General features: G+C 40.1%; 2 protein-coding genes across 4 annotated transcripts in view; one reads left to right on the plus strand and one right to left on the minus strand.

Annotated features, from left to right (window-relative positions):
* Positions 1–3,075: 3,075 nt before the first annotated feature.
* On the minus strand, positions 3,076–10,664 carry THOC7 (THO complex subunit 7). The gene is made up of 8 exons (XM_058845475.1): positions 10,531–10,664; positions 10,096–10,213; positions 9,365–9,492; positions 8,910–8,996; positions 7,867–7,924; positions 4,807–4,873; positions 4,625–4,694; positions 3,076–3,455 (listed from the first exon to the last, which is right to left on the minus strand). The coding sequence occupies exons 1-8, from the start codon at positions 10,547–10,549 to the stop codon at positions 3,388–3,390; spliced, it is 615 nt and encodes a 204-aa protein (XP_058701458.1). The 5' UTR covers positions 10,550–10,664; the 3' UTR covers positions 3,076–3,387.
* The window catches only part of ATXN7 (ataxin 7), an 87,802-nt gene continuing 78,970 nt past the window's right edge, over positions 10,336–19,167 (plus strand). Inside the window, exons 1-2 of one of the 3 annotated variants that reach the window (XM_058845470.1) lie at positions 10,625–10,762; positions 13,534–13,563. The gene's annotated coding sequence lies outside the window, so the exon portion shown is untranslated. Of the gene's footprint in view, positions 10,377–10,624; positions 10,763–13,533; positions 13,564–19,167 lie in introns of those variants that run through there. The other 2 variants (XM_058845472.1, XM_058845469.1) reach the window with 2 other exon arrangements.

Genomic DNA, 19,167 nt, shown 5'->3' on the forward strand with positions numbered 1-19,167 from the left:
ACTTGGGAAATGAAGGCTGAGGTAACCCAAGAACACCTCTGACAGCTGGGGTGAAGTACAAAACGTGGAGTGCTTCTCTGTTGCTAGCTTGCTTTACCCAGGGTCTGTTTCATTTGGATCTATAAAGTGGTTTATACACTGGATGTGTCTCTAATGCAGCTAGTCTAGAAAGAAAAAAACACACAGGTTCCCAGAGCAAAACTAACAGTACTTGCCTGCATTGCTGATTTTTTTTCTTAATTTTATTAAACTCATATGAAAAGGAAACCCAGCTGAGCCTTGAGTAAAGGAGGGAAGGCATGGTACAAGCCAGCTCTGACATCTGAAAAACTTACAAGTATCTAAGTATCTCAAATAACTCATAGTTTCTAGCTCATAAATCTTTGGAGTTTTTTGGGGTTTTTTTTTGTTTTTTTTTTTCTTTGCTGGCAGCAGCTTTCTTCAAATTAACATGGTTTCAGAGATATCCCATCATTTGACAGTGTGTCACGGTGACATTCTTTCTCCTCCTTCTTCCATCCCTTCATGAAGCCTGCTAAATCTGTCTTACCAAATCCTGTCCAAGTTACCAATTCTGTCCAATGTTCTACTCTCACTCTGCTGCTCTCATTTGGACAGGACAGAAAAACAAGTTCTGGTGTTGAAAATGTCAGTTTATCACTTCAGCAACTCTCTGCTTGTATTTTTGCATCCATATGACGAGGGCACTGAGATAGACCATTTAGGCATGTAATAATCTTTCAGTTTAGATAGAGTCAAGGCAAATCATAAATCCAGGAAACAGCTTTTAAAAATAGTATGGCTGTTGAGATTCTGAATTTATGTACCTGGGTTTTTATACAGGTGTATTTAGAGTCAATGCAGGTAAGCAGCACGACAGAGAACTTTCTAGGCAGGGATGTAACAGTGACCATCGCGTGTGCCTTGCAAACGTGACACACAGAAAACTTCTGGAACAGAAGATTAAAGGACATGCAGGTACACATTTCCAGCATATGCAGGGCAGATTCAAAGCTGAAACCCGAGTCTTGGTAACAAAGCAGGTTAAATACTGGCTGGTATATGAATTCCACTTGGTTTTGCTTCTTTTTTGGTACAAATCTAATGTTCAAGAGGTTAGAGGTATAAATACTGAAAAAACAGGAGCAAATATTTTGGGTGTTTCACTGAGGCTGTGCTTGCAGTGAATTGATGTTACCTTTTTCTTTGATTGGCCCGGTGACATCACCTTCTTGCTGCCACATTGCACTAGGGCAACTTGATTTTCTAGGGCAGTAATTTCTTTTCAAGACTGCATCACTGTGATTTGAACTAGAATATATTTATTTGCCATGCATTTGTATTGCTTCTCTTACTTCTCTGTAAATATTCCTTACTAGAGGGACAGACTTAGGTGTTGGCATGTTTCTGGTCAGGCTAGAACTCGCACAGCTCTGTAGCTGAGATAAGATACTTGACTGATCCAAGTAATTTCCAAAGAATTGTGTAAAACAATGAATCGAAAAAATTGAGATTTTCACTGTTACAGAGACTGTTTTTACCTGGTGGATATCATCCTCCTCTGCACCAGAATACAGTCCAGATAGCTCATGGGGGCCATTTCTACCACAGAAAAACTTGAATATGCTTTAAAATTGTCCTTGAATCCTTGTGACTTATGATCTTCATAATTTATACATTCATGCCAATGACTCCTCCCTGATTTGGCAATAATTTAGTGTTGATGCTTTAAAAAATATTTTACTATTCCCTGCTTTTAGGAGGGGAAAAACCCTGTAAACAATACTTTTTGATGGTGTACCTCTCCTATTAAATACCTGTTGTCTGCTTAGCCACCCCTCAACCTGCCAAATTTGTAGTGCTTGAGAAACATTGCATGTCTGTACAGGCTCCATCAGGCGAACCTGAGCTTGTGTTCTGAGCTGACCAGCTGTGAACTAGAAGACTTCTGACAGCTTATTAGTTCAGGGCTGCACTGTGCTACTGAAGTTGTGTGACTTCTTATTCAGCTGCCTTGCCTCTAGAAAACTTGGAATGTGAGCAAAACAAGCTCAGATATGTCTGTTCAGCCCAATCCACACAGATCCACAGCCACTGAGAGTGGGAATTATGTAGCATCTAGGTTATAAATGCCCGAAGTCTCAATTGTGGAAATCCCCCTCAGCTGTCAGCTAGTGAGACAGCAGCTCTATTCTGTGTAACATTATTATTGCACTTGAACCACATATGCTTATGGCACAGTCTGAGTGACATCCAAAATGTTTTCCTTTACCCAAACCACTGGAAGACTCCATTTAATTTTTTAGAACACGACCTACTACTGACCCTTGTTCCTTCCTCTCTGCCTTACAAAAGCATAGAGCATATTCCATTCTCTTCTCTTTTGGGGAACATTGCAACTTTTCCCATTCCCAATTGATTGCTCAGACATTAGGATGATCCAGGTGGATGGATAGATTCTACTTTGCCTATTAATAACAAAAGTATCTCTGATTCTTTAACATCATGAGTATTGCGCTACTACATCCATTTTTCATCATGAGTAAAGAGGGGTTTCAACATCTGTTTCAGAAATTGAAGTATTTTGATAATAGTCAGTTGACAGATAAAATCCAGAAGAAAATTATAAATGGTATTGGGATTAGATTCCTGGTTCTTCAAGAACAAAGCTTTTAAACTGACATTTTAAACATGCCATTTCAAAATGTGACTATTGATGTGGTACAACAAACATAGCAGAGCAAGGCTTGGATCACTGCAGTCCTTTGCATCACTTTGAGGAAAAAATTAAACCAAGCACAGTATCATTTTTGGTTTTTTATGATCTTTAATAAGTATTAATTCTATAGAAGTAATTTATTTTAAGTGAAACTATGAAATTCTACTCTAGTCACAGTAAGTTCTAAAATGGCAGCTACTTTAAGAAACCAAGAGCCTACTTAGTTCAGATTTAGGTCCCATCTAGAACAGGGTATGGAAGCTGGGACTCATGAAAAATGCACTGCCCTCAGTCTGATGTCATGTAAGAAAATAAGCCCTTATTATAAGGCTCAATCCCGACCAAAAATAGGAAAATCTGTGAAAACACCTTTTATTGGCAAAGTTTTGCAAACACTTTAGTTCACAAGTATGGTGTAAAAGCTTCATCCTTTGTGAAACAAAGTATATTTATCACAAATTACAAAGTTTGTGGATTAACACTGAGTGCCTGTCTGCAAACATCTGCAACTGTTTTCCCCTGAAGCATATGCAAAACACATATTTTTATACAAAAATTCACAGGAGCAGTAGGAAACTATTTCCAGCTCCATCTCTTACTCTTGATTTCAACAAAAAGTGAAGATACTTGGACTTTCTTATGTTGTATTGTCAGTCTTCATATGACATCTACTGCTTGGCCTCTGCTTCCATCTGAGTTTCTTGAGATTCTTCAGCTTCTGAAAGTTTTTCATCATCTAAAATTCAATATTACTGTTAGTCAAACATGCTTGTTCATATATACAGACTATATTGCAGAACTTTGTCCCACTTAAATATTTTATTTTGATTGCCTTAAATGTGTAGTTGAGTATCTTGTTCTATAAAATGCTCTGTTCAAACAAAGAAAAAAAAAATGCTTCAAAGTTTTTAAGGACGTTAACTCTAACAGCTATTACTGGAAATATGGGTTGAATTCTATAGTATCAATTGAAACAAATGGTACCAGATTGATTCCAACCCCTTCATCTCTTTGCCTACCAATGGTTTATTTTATATTGAAGTCTTTGCACTAAACTGCTACTTTCTTCACAGAATCCTAAAAGGTGATCTATACATTCACATGAATTTTCATTTTCACGACTAATACTTAAGCAAGCGTTAGTAACACATAATAACAATGACCTTCTGCTAAAGTGCACCTAGGATTAACAGTTCATTCTGCTTAAGAAGATCTTAGAGAATGAAAGTCTGCTCTTACAGTCCTCTCTGCATTTAATCAGGTCATGCTCAGAGGCTGCACTAATTGTTCTGTCTTTGAAAGACATGGCAAATATACAGGAAATAATATTTAAAACAATATTACCTGTATTAGAGTATGAAAAGTTAGTGCTGATTTGAAAATATTAAGTATTTGTATTACAAAATATGAGTATGACCAATTCCTGAATTTAGCTCATGTGTCTGAGTTTTAGTCCCTGCTCTATCACAGATTCACAGTCTGAGTCTTCCTTGTATTTCAATTTCTTTTTAGTAAAGCCTCAAATGATACCATGATAATAGTGACATGTGCAAAACTACAGAAATAGGAATTATAGAATTAAATTTGGAAATATGCACAAGAACAATTTTCTGTAAGAAATACTTTCTATTAAAAAAAACAAACAAACCTCAAATTGCTATTCTCCATCCTCACATTTTAAAGAATTCTGCTGCCTACAAATTAATCTGAAGCTAGTCAGGAAATAGCACAGTGGATAGCTTGCAGAAGAAAAAAAACAAAACTGAGCAGTCTTAGGCTCTGGATTACTACTGGGGAAAAAATTCTGCCAATACAAGAGGTCACCAGCCTCAATTGCACAGAGTTATCCCCCTGCTGGAAGTTGTGATTCCTTTTGATCTGCTAAAACCAAAGAACAGCACTTACTCTCCAGGGTTTGCTGAAGTTCATGGATGGTGCTCAGGAGAACATGGAACTGCTTCCTTCTCAGCTCCAACTGGAATGGTAAAATACATGTTGTAGGAAGCAGAGAGCACATACAGCCAAACAACTCTACAAACAGACTCTACATTTATTGTATTCCTAGTAAATTATTATGAAAAACTTACCTTATCTTCAACATTTTCTTTAATGTGAGAAAGATTTTGCAGTTCTTTTCCCAAAGCTTCTAGCTGCCTGAAAAGATTGTCAGAGTATTCTTTAAAAAATTTGTAAAATTCTTGCAAAACAGATTTGCTCTAAGTAGAGGAGAAAGAACTATAAAATAAACTGTTTACATAAAACAAGTGAAATTATTTAGAGGTAAGGTCACTTCATTAACTATTAAACTGTTATGTTCTAGACTTGTAATTTCAGGACTTTTACAAAAAATTAGGCCTCCAAGCTGGAATACAGCTGTACCCTAGGCATTTTTAACAATCCAGTCCTGACACAACATGTTATTTACTTGACACTACAATACAAGTTAAAGAAGGAGATTCATAGAGTCTTAGAATATCCTGAGCTAGAATGGACCCACAAGGAACATCAACTCCAATTCCTGGCCCTGCACAGGATACCCCAAGAGTCATGCCCTGTGCCTGAGAGCACTGTCCAAATGCTCTTTGAACTCTGTCAGGATTGGTGCTGTGACCACTTCCTTGGGGAGTCTGTTCAGTGCTTGACCACCCTCTGAGGGAAGAACCTTCTGTTCTCACTTTAGCTCACCCTGGACCACCACAATCCTTTCTGAGGCAAAGAATAGCAGGTACCATAATATACCTCTCAAATGAAGATGGAGCACCAACTCTTACACCCAAACCTCCAGTTTGGTCCTTCTGCTTCCAATGCCTATCATAGTTTATGCACCATGCAATGAGAGCAAACTGCTCCTTTAAAGGTGAAGTGGACTGAAGCTGATCATCCCTGATTCAATAGCAAGCAGAGTCATAGAAGGGTCAGCAAGGAAATCAACATTTTTTCCTGAAGCCATTGACAGCTGCTGCAACTAGTCTGGGTAAGCAACCACAAAAAGTCCTCCAATCCTAAGTACCTCACTGTGGATGGGAAAAGGTCTATTTTAGTGCTGCCTGAGGGTGCTGTCTTTTTCTGAGCCCGTGGACCTCAACGGGAATACCTGAGAGAGCTGTGTGTGATGTTACTCCTTTCTTTGAGGGAAGCAAGCTAACAGCTTATGGGCTCATACACTGATTTTGGGAGCATTTGGTTTCTAGTTTCTGAAAAACTTCCACTTAGCCAAATCTTGCTGTTTACACTGTATTGTCAGGTGTAAGTAGACTGAGAAAGGACAGACTTTTTTTCTTGTAACATTCAAGCTACATCTGGCATTTTACTCACTTTACAATCCAGAAAATCTTTGTTTAGCCTTCTTACTTTCATATCTCCTTTTTTTAAGACTCAGTGTCATTTCTTGGTCCTCTGAACAGCTCTTCTGATACTGCATCTAATGACACTGTGGGCACTGCTGTTCAGTACTTCAGCTCCTATCACTTCCTGAATTGGCTCCTGTGCACTACTTGTGACTAAGCTGTTAACAGCTTCTTTTGTGCTGTATGACTTGTTGTTCCAAGAAACAGACACTTAAAAGCATAAAGGAAGTGTTTTTCTAAACTTTGTCCTATTATGCCACATAACCTGCAAAAGCTATAAATACAACTCTTGCATTAAACCCTTCTGTTTCTTCCCACAAGATTTCTCAAGTGTTCTTAGTGATTAAGAGCTCTATGAAAAGTGTGACATTGTTGTGAGGCTTCCTCTATTCTGAATTTAGGGTGGCCTTTGGTTCATTGTGTCATTTTTTGTATACCTTCCTATAGACTGCGTTCTTACCAGCTGTAACTTACCACTCCTTCTAGCTTTGCTTAAGAAACTTATGCTTGCATATGTTAAGCAAAATCAGAATAATCCCTCCAAACCTAAACAACTCAGCATCCTCTAAAATAAAAAAGTATAATTTATCACAGAATTATAGAATAGTTCGGGTTGGAAGGGACCATAAACCAAGCCCCTGCCTTGGGGAGGGACATCTTTCACTAGACCAGATTGCTCAAAGCCCCATCCAAACTGGCCTTGAACACTTCCAGGGATGGGGCAGTCACAACTTCTCTCATTTAGTTGTTTCTATTTTGAATTGACTTGTCTGAAAAGCTGCATTTTTGGTAGTTGTTTATTAAAGTCTCACTTGATAAATATCACATGCTGACTAATGAAGTAAGAAGTAGTCAAGCCTCATGAGAATTGTCTGTAATAATCAAAGTTGGGGTAATGAAATCAAGGCACAGAAAAACAACATACAAGAAAGAAATGTGTGAAATATTGTCAGTGGCTTAGAGCTATAAAAATGCTATTATTAGGGTAATAGCATAACCAAAACACTTCCATTTGCTATGAAAGGCTATGGAATATGCAAAGACAGCTTCCCTGGGCAATTTCCTGGGAACAGGATAAGTGCACAGCTGCACTTAAATGGGAACAGTAATCCCACACTGTATCTTTAATCAGTTTAAGAACAACAAACTCATAGATGCAATAAGTCCTGGAATATTTCTATGGCTCAGTGAAGTTAATCTCCCTACAACTGCCCCAAAAGCACAGACAGTGATGCAAACCCAGAATGTGACAAGCAGCACTGTGAGTTACATGCAAGACGAGTTGGACAACAGGTAGGTCTGACCTGCATGCCAGGGCAGGTTCTGTGTGGTGCACAACACAGCCTTTTATAACCAGGCATGCAGGAACAGCGACCAGAAGGAAAACATTAAAAAGAACCCTAGGAGCTCTCTCCTGATTTCTCTCATTCCACCTTACTTGCTTGTGTGTTACGCATTTCAAGTGACTACTGAATCTGGTTGGTGCAAGTTAAAGGACATCCCACCATTAGTCTTTTCTAGGACTCATAGGTAAACTGACATCAGATGTGCATTTACATCTCAGTCCACTTATTCACCTTAGCAGTGGAAAAATTTCAACTACAGAACAATTAGCAATGCTTCTGACCCATACAGATGGGAGATTAAGGAAAGCTCATAAGGGCAAAGAAACATAAGTTTCTATTGTGTCAAAGAAACTGTATAAATGTGAGGAAAAGTCAAACTGAAATCAAGGAAATACCAAGTCTGGTGACTTCAAGTTTACTGCTCTATTACAGTTTAATGTAGTTTTATACTTACTTTAGTGTTTCATGTCTGTCTGGGTGATGCTGTATGACTTTGGCCAATGCATCATATTCTGAAAGACATTGAAATAGTTAATCTAAATACTTCTGAAATTATGGATTCAAGGACCCAAAGTCATGAACCACAGAATGGCAGATTCCTTCTCCTTGAAAAACTGTTTTAATGTTTTTCAAAACCCCTTAAGATAGCTCTGCGTTACTGCACACTTAGTCTTTTGTGTCTAATTCATAAACATTGGCTTTAGATACAATCAAATGCATATATACAGAAAATGGTGCTGATGTTACACATGAACATTAAAGATTTTTAGAAAAAAGTACAAAATTATGCATGTTTTTTTCTTTAATTTTTAGGATTTTTTAAAAACTATAACACATTAAGAACAATATTATGCTTATACAGGCAACTAACACAGCCATTTCCTGATAGTAAGACCATATATATGGCAACTACTTAATTCACCTGGAAAAATTTGTGTTGCAGACTGGACATAATATATCAAAAAGCAAACACTTCAGACCTGTTTGTGAAGATGTAAGAACTCCACATTTCTACTGGGTAAGGTTATTTTAATTTCCACTTTATCTCAAGAGTATCCACAGCATTGATTAAACAGTTGTATTTAAAACTTTTCATGTTATATTTCTAAAATTTCTTTTTAGCATTTCATTGGCAGATCATGAAAAAGCAAATTTTTGCTTCTTCTCAACTGCTCATCCGTTAGAGTGTTTTAGGTATCAATGAATGATGAGTATATAATTTTAAAAGTGGGGAAAAAATACACCTCTTAAAACAGGTGTTCAGAAAGGACACTGTTTTAGGTTTTCCTGATGCTGCATGTCATTGAGAGCTGGCTCAATCCTCCCTGTGTCACCCATCCAAAACTTTCAGTAGTGAGTGGAACCCACCAGGCTGACTATAGCAACCATGATGCCTTGCACTTCCAAAAATTTAGAATCTATTTTCCAATACAATGTATTCTAAAAAATAAGAAAACAGTGAAGCCCACCACTGTACATACAGATATGGTGCCTTACCCTGGCGATTTTTTCGAATCCTTTTTGCTTGAAGGATTTGTTTTTTGCATTCAGATATCTTCTCATGAGCTGCAGCTATACTATTTTCTAAAAAAAAAAAAAAAAAAAAAAAGGAAGAAAGAGATAGAGTTATGTTGAACTTGAACAATAAAAGTAAATAAGGTAATCTGCTAAACTAAAAAAGAGCTGTTTGTGACATGGTGGCTTGTTAGCTCCATCAGCTTAAAAACTATATACACTTCAAAATGTTAAAAAAGCCCCTGGTTTGTATGTATTTTACATAATTCCAAGATGCTTATAGCACATATATGAGTGTTATCTAGTAGGGAAAAAACAAATCCCAAAAAAACTCAAACCACTCATCAGATGTCTATATTATGTTCACCAGAACTGGCTTGAGCTTACTCACAAGAGAAACTGTCAAACAGAAACCAGTAACATTTTCTCATGTTTACCTATATCCTTATAGATTTTTTCATAATTTTCCATCTCTCTTAGGTTCATGTCATACACCAGAAGAGTTTTTCCCATTGAAAATTCACACTGTGATAAAGTACTCAGCATTCGTTGGTACTGGCTGTATCTGAAAACAGACAAAACATTTACTCCCAAACAGCATTAAAATAGTTCCTAACTTTACAGAGCAAGAAAACAAAATTTCATGTAGCATATGGGACTGCTAAATAATAATATTTAATAAACACAACACTTCAAAGATTCAGTCTATAATTTTTTTGGAAGTTCAGTTAGAAGAGTTACCTAATTTAGGCGTAAAAAAAAAAAAGAAAAAAAGAGAGAACGACAGCAGCAGAAATACCAGCAGTATTTCCCTTCTCTAAGAGAACAAACGCAGAACTGCCAACTAAAATATCCGAGTCATGATCCCGTTATAAGAGCGGGACTCCCGGCTGCATCACGCAGCAGGCACAGCAATCCTGAGGGCATTCGAGCGGTGCTGGCAGATTTCAGCTACAGCCCACAGCCTTCAGTGATTTCTGACCCGTCTGTAGCCCTCCTCTCCCAGCACAGCCCTCGGCGTTTGTCCTGGAAACACCACAGAGCCAAGGAAAAGCAGCTGTGCACGTTTTAACACGGATCTCTTCCAAATGGATCGAGCCCTGCTTTCCACTGAAACGCAAGCTAAGCAGTTCCAAGACTTAAAAACACAAAGCAAAACAACAGATACCCTTCCTCCTGAGATCCGGAATTACACCACTTAATGAAACTCTTCACCAACAAATTGATCCGCCTGTCGTCACCAGCTCCATCGCCATCGATCAGCAGCCGCTTGCGGATAACTTCATCTGAGGAAAAACTCCTGTTAAACCCTCACGCCATGGCAGCCGCCTCCCGGCTCCCGCCCGGCCCTCCAGGGAGCGACTCCCGGAGCCCGAGCGGGCGGATCTGCTGAGCCGCGGGGCCGGGGCGCACGGAGGGCCGGGGCCGCCATGGAGGCCCGCCTGAGGGGTGAGCGGCCCCGGGGCGGGCGCGGGGACCGCGGGCAGCCGCTCCCCGGAGGGCGGGCGGGGGGCGCGGCGCTGCGGGGAGCCCCGGCGGGGGTCGCGGCGCGGGGCGGGAGGAAGGAGGGGAGGATGGCGAGAGGGAGGGAGGGAGGTCTCACCGTCGGTCACGGCCCCCATGGCGGCGAGTGCCGGAGCCGGCGGGGCGGCGGCAGCAGCGAGTGAGGTCAGCTTCCCACAATGCAGCCGGCGAGAGCGGCGGCCATGGAGGGGGAGGCGGCGGCTGCTGGGGCCTGAGCCGGCGGGCGGCGGACGCGCGGCCCGGGGAGGGCGGGCGGGCGAGCCCCGAGCCCCGCGTGGAACCGGCCCCCTGGCGAGGGGCGGCCCCGCCAGGTGAGCGCCCGACGGGGGAGGGAAGCGGCGGTCCCACAGCCAGGCTCCACCTCCCCGCCCCCGCCACCCGCACCGGCCCCGCCGCCCCCCGCCCGGCCGCCCCGCCATGCCCCCGGCACATGGTCCCGCGCCATCGAGGCCGCCGGGAGCGGGGGCGCCTCCGCTGCCCTCCCGCCACGGCCCTGGCTCGGGGTGTCCTCCCCGGGGTGTCCTCCCTGGGGTGCCGTCACCATCGCCCTCGCTGCTCCCGACCTCCCCGCACAGGGCTCCCGCACGGCCGCGGCGGTGTCGTCCCACCTGCAGTGATGGTGGTGATGGCGCAAGGAAGCAGGCGGACATCGCCGTGGTGGCGATGACCCAGCGAGCAGGTGGATGGTCCCGTCACGGTGCCCGGTGTCATGGACATGGCGCTGTTAGGGTGGTGGGATCCCCTGTGGTGGCTGGAAGGAGCGGGAGCGCTGGCTCCTCGGTGCCTTTTCCCTGGTGAGGATGTGGAGGACGTGCCCGTGGCGCAGGTGCCGGGGAGCTGGGCTGGCCTCATCCCCACTCGCTGCTGGGAGGACAAGCAGCAGAGCCTGGGGCGTGCAAAAACTCATTTTTCTGGTGTTTCCTGGCGAGTTTGGCTATGATCAGCAGGTAGGAACAATAGTTGTTCCTTCCTGTCCTGGCAAACTTAAGATGGTGCTGGAAAAAGTGTCTAGAGGTGACTGAAGACATACTAAGGTGATACCATGTGTTGAATTATAGGCTTTTGGTCCATAGGCCTGGATGCTTGGACAGCGCTGGTAATGTTAGTGTAGTGTAGGTCACAGTACCGGAGGCGTTGCCAGAGCCTGACACCTTTCTATTCCCTCTTCATTTTGGTTTGGACAGCTAAGTGGCTTATGGTCTTGTTCTGCTTAGCACTATTCCTTGACAGTTTTAGAGTGGTGGGGAAAAATCAGGGTGGGGAAAGAACGAAGTTAATGTGTGCTGTAATCTGTTGGTTCCTGGTTTTAGAGCTGTGAGTGATTAAGAGGCGCTTTTTTTTGTTCTGGATAGAGGCATTTAACAGCTCTTTACGGATTTGTAGATTGTTTCAAGTCAGTACGTTGCCTTCAATAGGCAGCTGATCAGGAGGTCCTTTGGAAGGTGCTACTAGGGAAGCATTACTGGGAATTGTCATTAAAACTGCGACAGAACTTTTAGGAATAAAGTGTTTCCAACATAAGAAACTTGGATAAGTGGCTTCTGTTCTTGAACTTTTTATGTACACTTATGTGATTGTTGAGTGATATAATTTTATATGAAAACCTACCAATCTATCCATTTACCCAGGTTTGGGACAAACAATGGGCCGTGCATTTGTGAACTATATAAATGCTGCTGAAAGTGCTCACTTTTATGAACTCTGATTATCTTGCCATTTAATTTGTTTGACTAAAAACTTTGTTTTTCTTAAGGCTTTGGTTACTATGGTACAGCCTAAGGCTGAGAAGACCTAGCTGAACTTCTCTATGCAAATTTTGTACAGTTACTGTCTTTCTCTCTTTATCCACTTAATTCCTTTTGGAAGTCTTAAGCATTTTGAAACATTCATTTTAATCAAGACTTAATATTTTTCTTACACCTCTGAGCTCTTTCCATTTTCTGAGGCCTTTTGGTTTTTATCACAGAGAGGTTTGTCAGAACTGAAGACTATTGTAGGTGAAAATCCTCAATTTTTTATTTCATCATCTCAGAACTTCTGTGTGATTTTCTGTAATTTAATCCAATACAATCTTCTCTCACTTTTTGTTCATCATTCCACTCTTGGTCAGATAGTCTTATTAGCTCTTCTCAATGACAAATAGATAGTCCTTGAGTAATTAATTTAGAATACAGTACATATGACTACTTAATAATATTTAATGACTTTTGTACCATTCTTCATATGTGTTACTAATTATGAGTTTCTATGAATTTTTTTATTCTGGGTCTTAGGCTCATAAGAACAATTTTGAGAACAAAGGCATTATTTTTCTTTTTAAGAGAGGGCTTTCAGGCATCATCGATGTTCATTAACTTTTCTTCTTTAGGATGGAAATAGAACTTAGTAAATACATCATCAAGAATCTCACCAAGGCTGGGTATTGATGCAGCAGCCTGTTCTCTCTCCTGCTCTGTTTTGACATATTAAATATCCATGAGATGTTTTTGCTTGGGAAGTCAGTTCCACCTTGCTGTGTTTCTATACACTTTTGAGAATTCACTCTGTCTTAGGAGGTTTTGTTTTGCTTTGCTCCATTTCCAAATAGAATTCTTCATTTTCTAAGTGTGAAACAAGCCTTATTTCTCCTGTGTGGACGGTGTTGCACTGGGCTGAATACATCCATGTCTTTGCCATTAATTCAGTGTGATGTATGATGTAGATCTCTGGAACAGGATTGACTTACTTTTATTTATTTGTCCTTCACCACTTTATATCAGCTGCAGTCTTTTATATAATCCTTCAACTGACCAGCTGAATCACTGAGTAGCACTGGACCTTCTCTAAAGCATCAGTAGTGGAGATTCACACAGTAGGGAAAAATGTCTTGCAGAGGGGATAGCACCTGACTCTGTGCCAGCTCTTTTGGAATAAGTACCTGTGTGTGCTTTCAACCAAGCTAAAATATCCTGCAGTTTTCCCTTTTTCCTTGAATTCTTTTACGTGTGCCATATGGTAAAATCCTGGAGCAGCTTATACATAATAATTTGTTGTGCATCTGTCCTTCTCAAAAGTGTTAAATAATCCTTTGTAATGTTTCCAGGTGACTCTGGATGCAAGAAGTATAACCTAGGTAAGTTTAGTACTGCAAGATGTTACATGTGTGTGGAACTGGCTTTGATTTTTCTTAAGTATACTTTTTTTTTGGTTCCTGAAAATATGGCTTTTAAGTGCACTGATTTTTTATTTTTTTTTTTATTGAGGAAATCTGTTAATGCTGAAGTTTTCTTTCCTGAAAAACAATCTATGAGAGTAAAAGTTTAAAGTGACTTTATACCTCCTCCCTTTTTCTTTAACTGTGTGTATATATGCTTTTTTTTCCCCAACTGCACAAAAAGTTAAAGGGGAAGAAGCTTTTTATAGTATTTCAGGCTATAATGAGCTATGATTTTTAAGAGCTAAGAAAACAGCTTTAACTATTGACAGTGTGGATTTAAAATATTTTTCTTCAGCCTCCCTAATAATTCATGAGGTGGTTTTAGATTCCAGGTTTTCTTTGTGTTGTCTAATTCTAAATCAGACTTCTGTGTAGCACTAAATCTTACTGAGATCTAAGTATAGTAGGTCAGAAACTGTGGGTATTTTTATCCAGTCCAACCTATATTCTTGTCAGAAAGCCATACCAAATTTATTTAGCAAGACCTATTTTCTGTAAGCCTATGTTTAGCATTACTTTTTACCACCATCCTTTTTTTTTTGTTGTTGATTATATACCAGGATTTTGTGCAAGACTGATACCAAGCTAACCTATCAGGCTGTTTTTCTCATTTTAAATTATGTTAGTGTTTTATTTTCTTTCCAGTCTTCTGTAGCCTCAGCATTTACTGAAAATTAGAATCAGTGTTCCAAAAGCTTGTCATCTTGTTCCGTAAAAATTCTAAGACACTGGCTGTTTAATTCTGCAGATATTAAAATGGTCACTCTTGGCAGATAAACCTGAAATTTTTCAATCCAGTGACTGAGGTATAAAAAGTAGTGAGTGGTTCTTAGCCTTGTAAAAAGCTTTCCTGACATGGACCCTTGTGTTTCTGCAGAGCCAGCCCATTTTCATAGAATTACAGCAGAATGACAGAAGGGAGGGTGAAAATACTTGTAGTGACTGTAGTGACAATACCAATAATTTTAAAATGCAACATTTTATTATCTGAAAAATAATCAATTTTAATTAATAATAAATAATAATAAACAATTGTCTACTGTCTGTGTTACCAAGATTGATTAAATGTACTGTTAATCCCATACTTTAAAAACCAAGCTCCTGTCAGATAATAGCGAAACTACAAATTGTGGTCTACAGTAATGGTTTTATTTGTTATTTTTATTTTGTAACTGAAAGAAGCCTATGAAATTCCAGAAGTTTTGACAGAAGCACTTTGCAAAATATTAGCCCTGGAACTATTTTGTTCATTAGAAAAACATTTTATCACTACTACTTTTCTCCTGAAGAGAGAAAGGCTTATTTTAGTCACAAAAAAAATAGTCCTGCATGGTCCTTTGAAATATTTTTTTTCTAAGTAAGGGCTCTGTGTCTTAGTTAATCTCAATTACACAGGTGGCATTCTGGTATTGTCCTCTTTCAGCTATCTTCACAGGAATTATGTAACAGCTTTCCAAATTTCATATCCGGATCCTACTGAATATTTATGAAGCTTGAGGATCAATTTTTGTACATTTTAGGATGATCTGTGACTAATTTATTAAAGCTTGTCAAACTCAGCTTGAAATTTTGTGATACTGGAAGTGTGGGTATTGAGTGTAGAAGCCAGAGCTTTCAGGTGCAGGGATGCAAATGAAATTGTGCCTTGCGTGTGTGCCAAAAGGGGCTCCGTTTGAGGAGTGGAATTAGCAGGAGTGGCACCATGGGTCATAACACTTATTCCCAGGGACTTGATAGATTCCTATTGAGCAAGAAAGTCAAGGTGTTTTAACAGGTGTCCTGAGAAACTCTGTGTCATGAAGCTACTGTGAGACAGATTAGCTGGTTGGAATTTTCTTTTAATCTAAAAATCATTAACACTGTAGACTTCAGCTGCTTCTGCAGTGGCTCAGAGATACCACATGATGTCTGCATTCTGTGATTTAAAGTGACTTAGGTAATTTTAGGGTGGCATTTCGTGCTGTTCTGTGATTCTGTTTCATGTGTTTTATAAGAAAGCAGACATTTATTATTTTGGAGTTTTTTTTGACAGGATGTCTTGGTTTGAAAAGACAGGTATCTGCTAAGGAAGGCAGGAACCTTCCTTGAAATGGAAGAATGTTAACCCACCCCCCCACCCCCCCCCCCGAATTATTATAATCTTGGAATCAAGGGGCTTTCAGGCAAAGATGTGAGAATAGGAATAACAGTTCTTTACTAGGAAAATTAAAATAAAAACACAGTAGTACAAAAAAAAAAAACACAGAGAGAGTCAGAATACGACCTGACACCCTGTTGGTCAGGGTGTTGGTAGCAGTCTGATTAAGTGGTGGCTGCAGTAGTCCTGGAGTGACAGATGTGGCTCTGTTAAAGCAATGATCCTGCAGAAGGGTGTAGTTTTCCTCTGAAGGTCCAGTGGTGTAGATGGGTCTGGTCTTCCTCTGGGAATCCACTGGAGAAAGGCTGCCTGTGGTGTTCCCAGTCTCAGGCTATATCCAGGTGGGAATGCTGGGCTCCTCCCCCTGGGTGGAGCATCTCACAATGGGATTATGTGATTTTATCAGTCCTGCAGTGAGACTCAATGGCCCATAACAGAAGATAACCCCCTGAGAGATGGACCATGGGAGAGATAAAGAACACTGCCACACCTGGTCTTAACAGATGGATAGATAGAATACATACTTTTGCTTATATCTTGCATTGCAACCCAAGACACAGGAATAGGCAGTTATTTAGCATTCTCTTAATTTGTTGGCAGGATGGTTTCAGGGTGACTGTTTTATTTTACTGATGAGAAAGAGCATATTTTTGTTTTTTCCTTCCTCAATCCTTCAGTTCATGGCTGTGGTAGTGGTCAGTGTTGTGCCAGGGTTTTCAGAGGAAGAGGTAGATATTTAATGAGGTTTTACCACTGATTTAGAAGAGTTTGTCTTTGCTGGCATTGGGCCAAATGGTGAATGTTTTCATTTAACTGTGGTTCGAAACATTGGATGAACAATAAGAGGGCTGTGAATATCATATTGACTTGTATCAAGTTTAAATAAATGACTGTTAGTGCTACTGAGGAAATTTTGCGCAATGATTACAAGGGAAAACAAGCATTTCCTCCTTTGGAAAGCTGCTCTTGCCCGACTTCAGAGCGGTGTGTTCTGAGTCACGTGGCCAGATGCTTTGACTCAGCTAAGAAAGCTGAATCAGAGCTATTGCGCAGCTTCTTAGTCAGCTTTTTGAAGTTTAAAAATATTGGTTGGTTAAATTTATTTTCTTTATTTTTTTAAAGTAGTCCAAACTGTAAAAGAAGACAGAATGTTTGCAAGGCTTTGAGCTTGGCGACACCATGGAGAGATGTTGAAAGAAAGACTTCTTTCTCAGGAGGTGGAGAAAAAGTATCAGGTCTATTGATAAACATCTGTTTGTTTTAAATTTGGTTTATATTTTGCTTCGGATTATTTTATGGTTTATTTTCTTGTAATAGAGGAACTCTGCCAGTGGGGAATGTTCAAGCACAACTACGATTTACATCTCCCATTAAACACGATACACTAACACACATTCTCACCCCTGCTTTCTGAGGTACAAGCCTGAGCAGAGAAATAGAAATAATTGGAGGCATGATTACATGCCTGGGTGATGCCTGCTCGGGTTTTAATTTGTAAAATGCTGAATGAAATATGGGTGGCACCGGTTGAGCACCGGAACAGGCTCCTCAGGGAATGGTCATGGCCCCAAACTTGCCAGAGCTCAAGGAGTGTTTGGACAACACTGTCTGGCACAGGAGGGATTGTTGGGGTGTCCTGGACAGGGCCAGGAGTTGAGGTTCAATGATCCTTGTGGGTTTCTTCCAGCTCATAATATTCTGTGATTCTATGATTCCATGATCTTGTGAAAACACTGAACTCTGTTTCTGACCACTGTTAGCCTACCAGTGAGGACTGGAAACAGTGTAAAACCCCAAAGTGAAGTTGTGGCATTAGGAAGATGGCATATTCTCTTCTTTCTTTTTCTGGTGTGCCAAATGTAGCTTCTAAACTATTGCTTCAGTTGCTATCTAAACAGATGGTTTAAACAAATACTTCAAGAAAAATGTGATGAGAGAATAAGTGGGCATTTCCAGCAGAGACTGTCAGATCCAGAAGGGGCAGATCCAGGCTGTGGCTTAAGCTCCTTCTACCAAAAGGGAAGGCTGGTCTGGCTGAGGCCAGTTGGGTCATGTTTCTATGAAGGTGGGGAAGCCAAATTCTTTTATTTGTTGGTGTTTTTGTTAAAATTATACCAGCCAGAAAGGCTTGAAGGAGATGATGAATCTGCACATTTTCTACGCAGTAGCAGAAGGAGGAATGTGCTTAAATCCTGCCTCTTTCCAGGGCTAAGCACCTTTCTCCAGGGAGCATTTTGGATTCACGCTCTCTTGAAATTAGGATCATAAGCCTTTTCTTTCAAAAAGGGAGCAAAGGTCAATCTTTGCTTTCAAAACCCAGGAGGAGGTGGTGGTTCTGGTTCCCTTTTCATCATTAGCAGAGCTGTTATCTGCTGGACTGCTCACCACATGTGTGGGAGACTTCAACCCAGCTACCCTCCTTCCTGAGGGGATTAATGCCCATAATTCTTTCCATCAGAATGAATTTTGTAATCACCAGACTGTTGACTAGTACGAGGTGGTGTTGCTGTCAGAATGATAGACTGAACACAGCAGTGAAACCCAGCACAAAAGATATTCAGTGACTGAGGACTAAGGTGTTTAAGGGAGTAATTCATAGAAGAAAACCAGTAATTTCAGAAGTGCAAGAAGAGAACAATCAAGATAATTTTTGCATTGCAGGTCAGATTCTGTTCAAAGACATACAAGTGCCTCCCTGGTGATTTCTGTGCTTTATTTTCAAGCAGGGATAGAATTTGAGCTTGAAAAGTATGAGCAACAGGAAAAGAAAACCTCAACAAACTGTGGAATAAAATAATTCATAGAATGTTTTGGTGAGTTACAAAAGGTAAATAGATAAGCTAATGTCAAGCATTGGGAAAAAGAGGAATTGGACACAAAATACATTATCTATAAAGTATATCTATATCCATGTGTATGTATACATACACATACATTTTCAGTTGAGATGTGGAAGGGGCTATATGCGTGCCCAAAACATTAAACCCAAAGTGTTATTGCTCTTAGTAGTGCTTATGAAACTAGGTAACAATGTATCTATTCTTACAATGTTTTATTTTGCATAGGTTACAAAGTAACTTTCTCTTATAATTATATGTAGTAGACACACTATAAACAAGCATTCAGATTTGCTTGTTTGGTTTCTTTTTTTCTTGAAAACCATGAGTTATTTTTGGTCCTCTGCCTTTTGCTTTTATTCTAATAAAAATTTAAGTTTTGATAATACATAGAGAGAATTGAACTAATAAAAGAGGCAAGGCAGATAAGTTGGATTTTATAACTTAGATTAATAAAGATTGGCTTGTAGGAGATCAGAGTAAAACAAAGCCATGCTGCTATTAATAAGTATGCACCTGTGATTTTGTGGTTCATGGTAAATATTT

This window comes from Poecile atricapillus, chromosome 9 (assembly GCF_030490865.1).
Source record: "Poecile atricapillus isolate bPoeAtr1 chromosome 9, bPoeAtr1.hap1, whole genome shotgun sequence".
NCBI classification, from domain to species: domain Eukaryota; kingdom Metazoa; phylum Chordata; class Aves; order Passeriformes; family Paridae; genus Poecile; species Poecile atricapillus.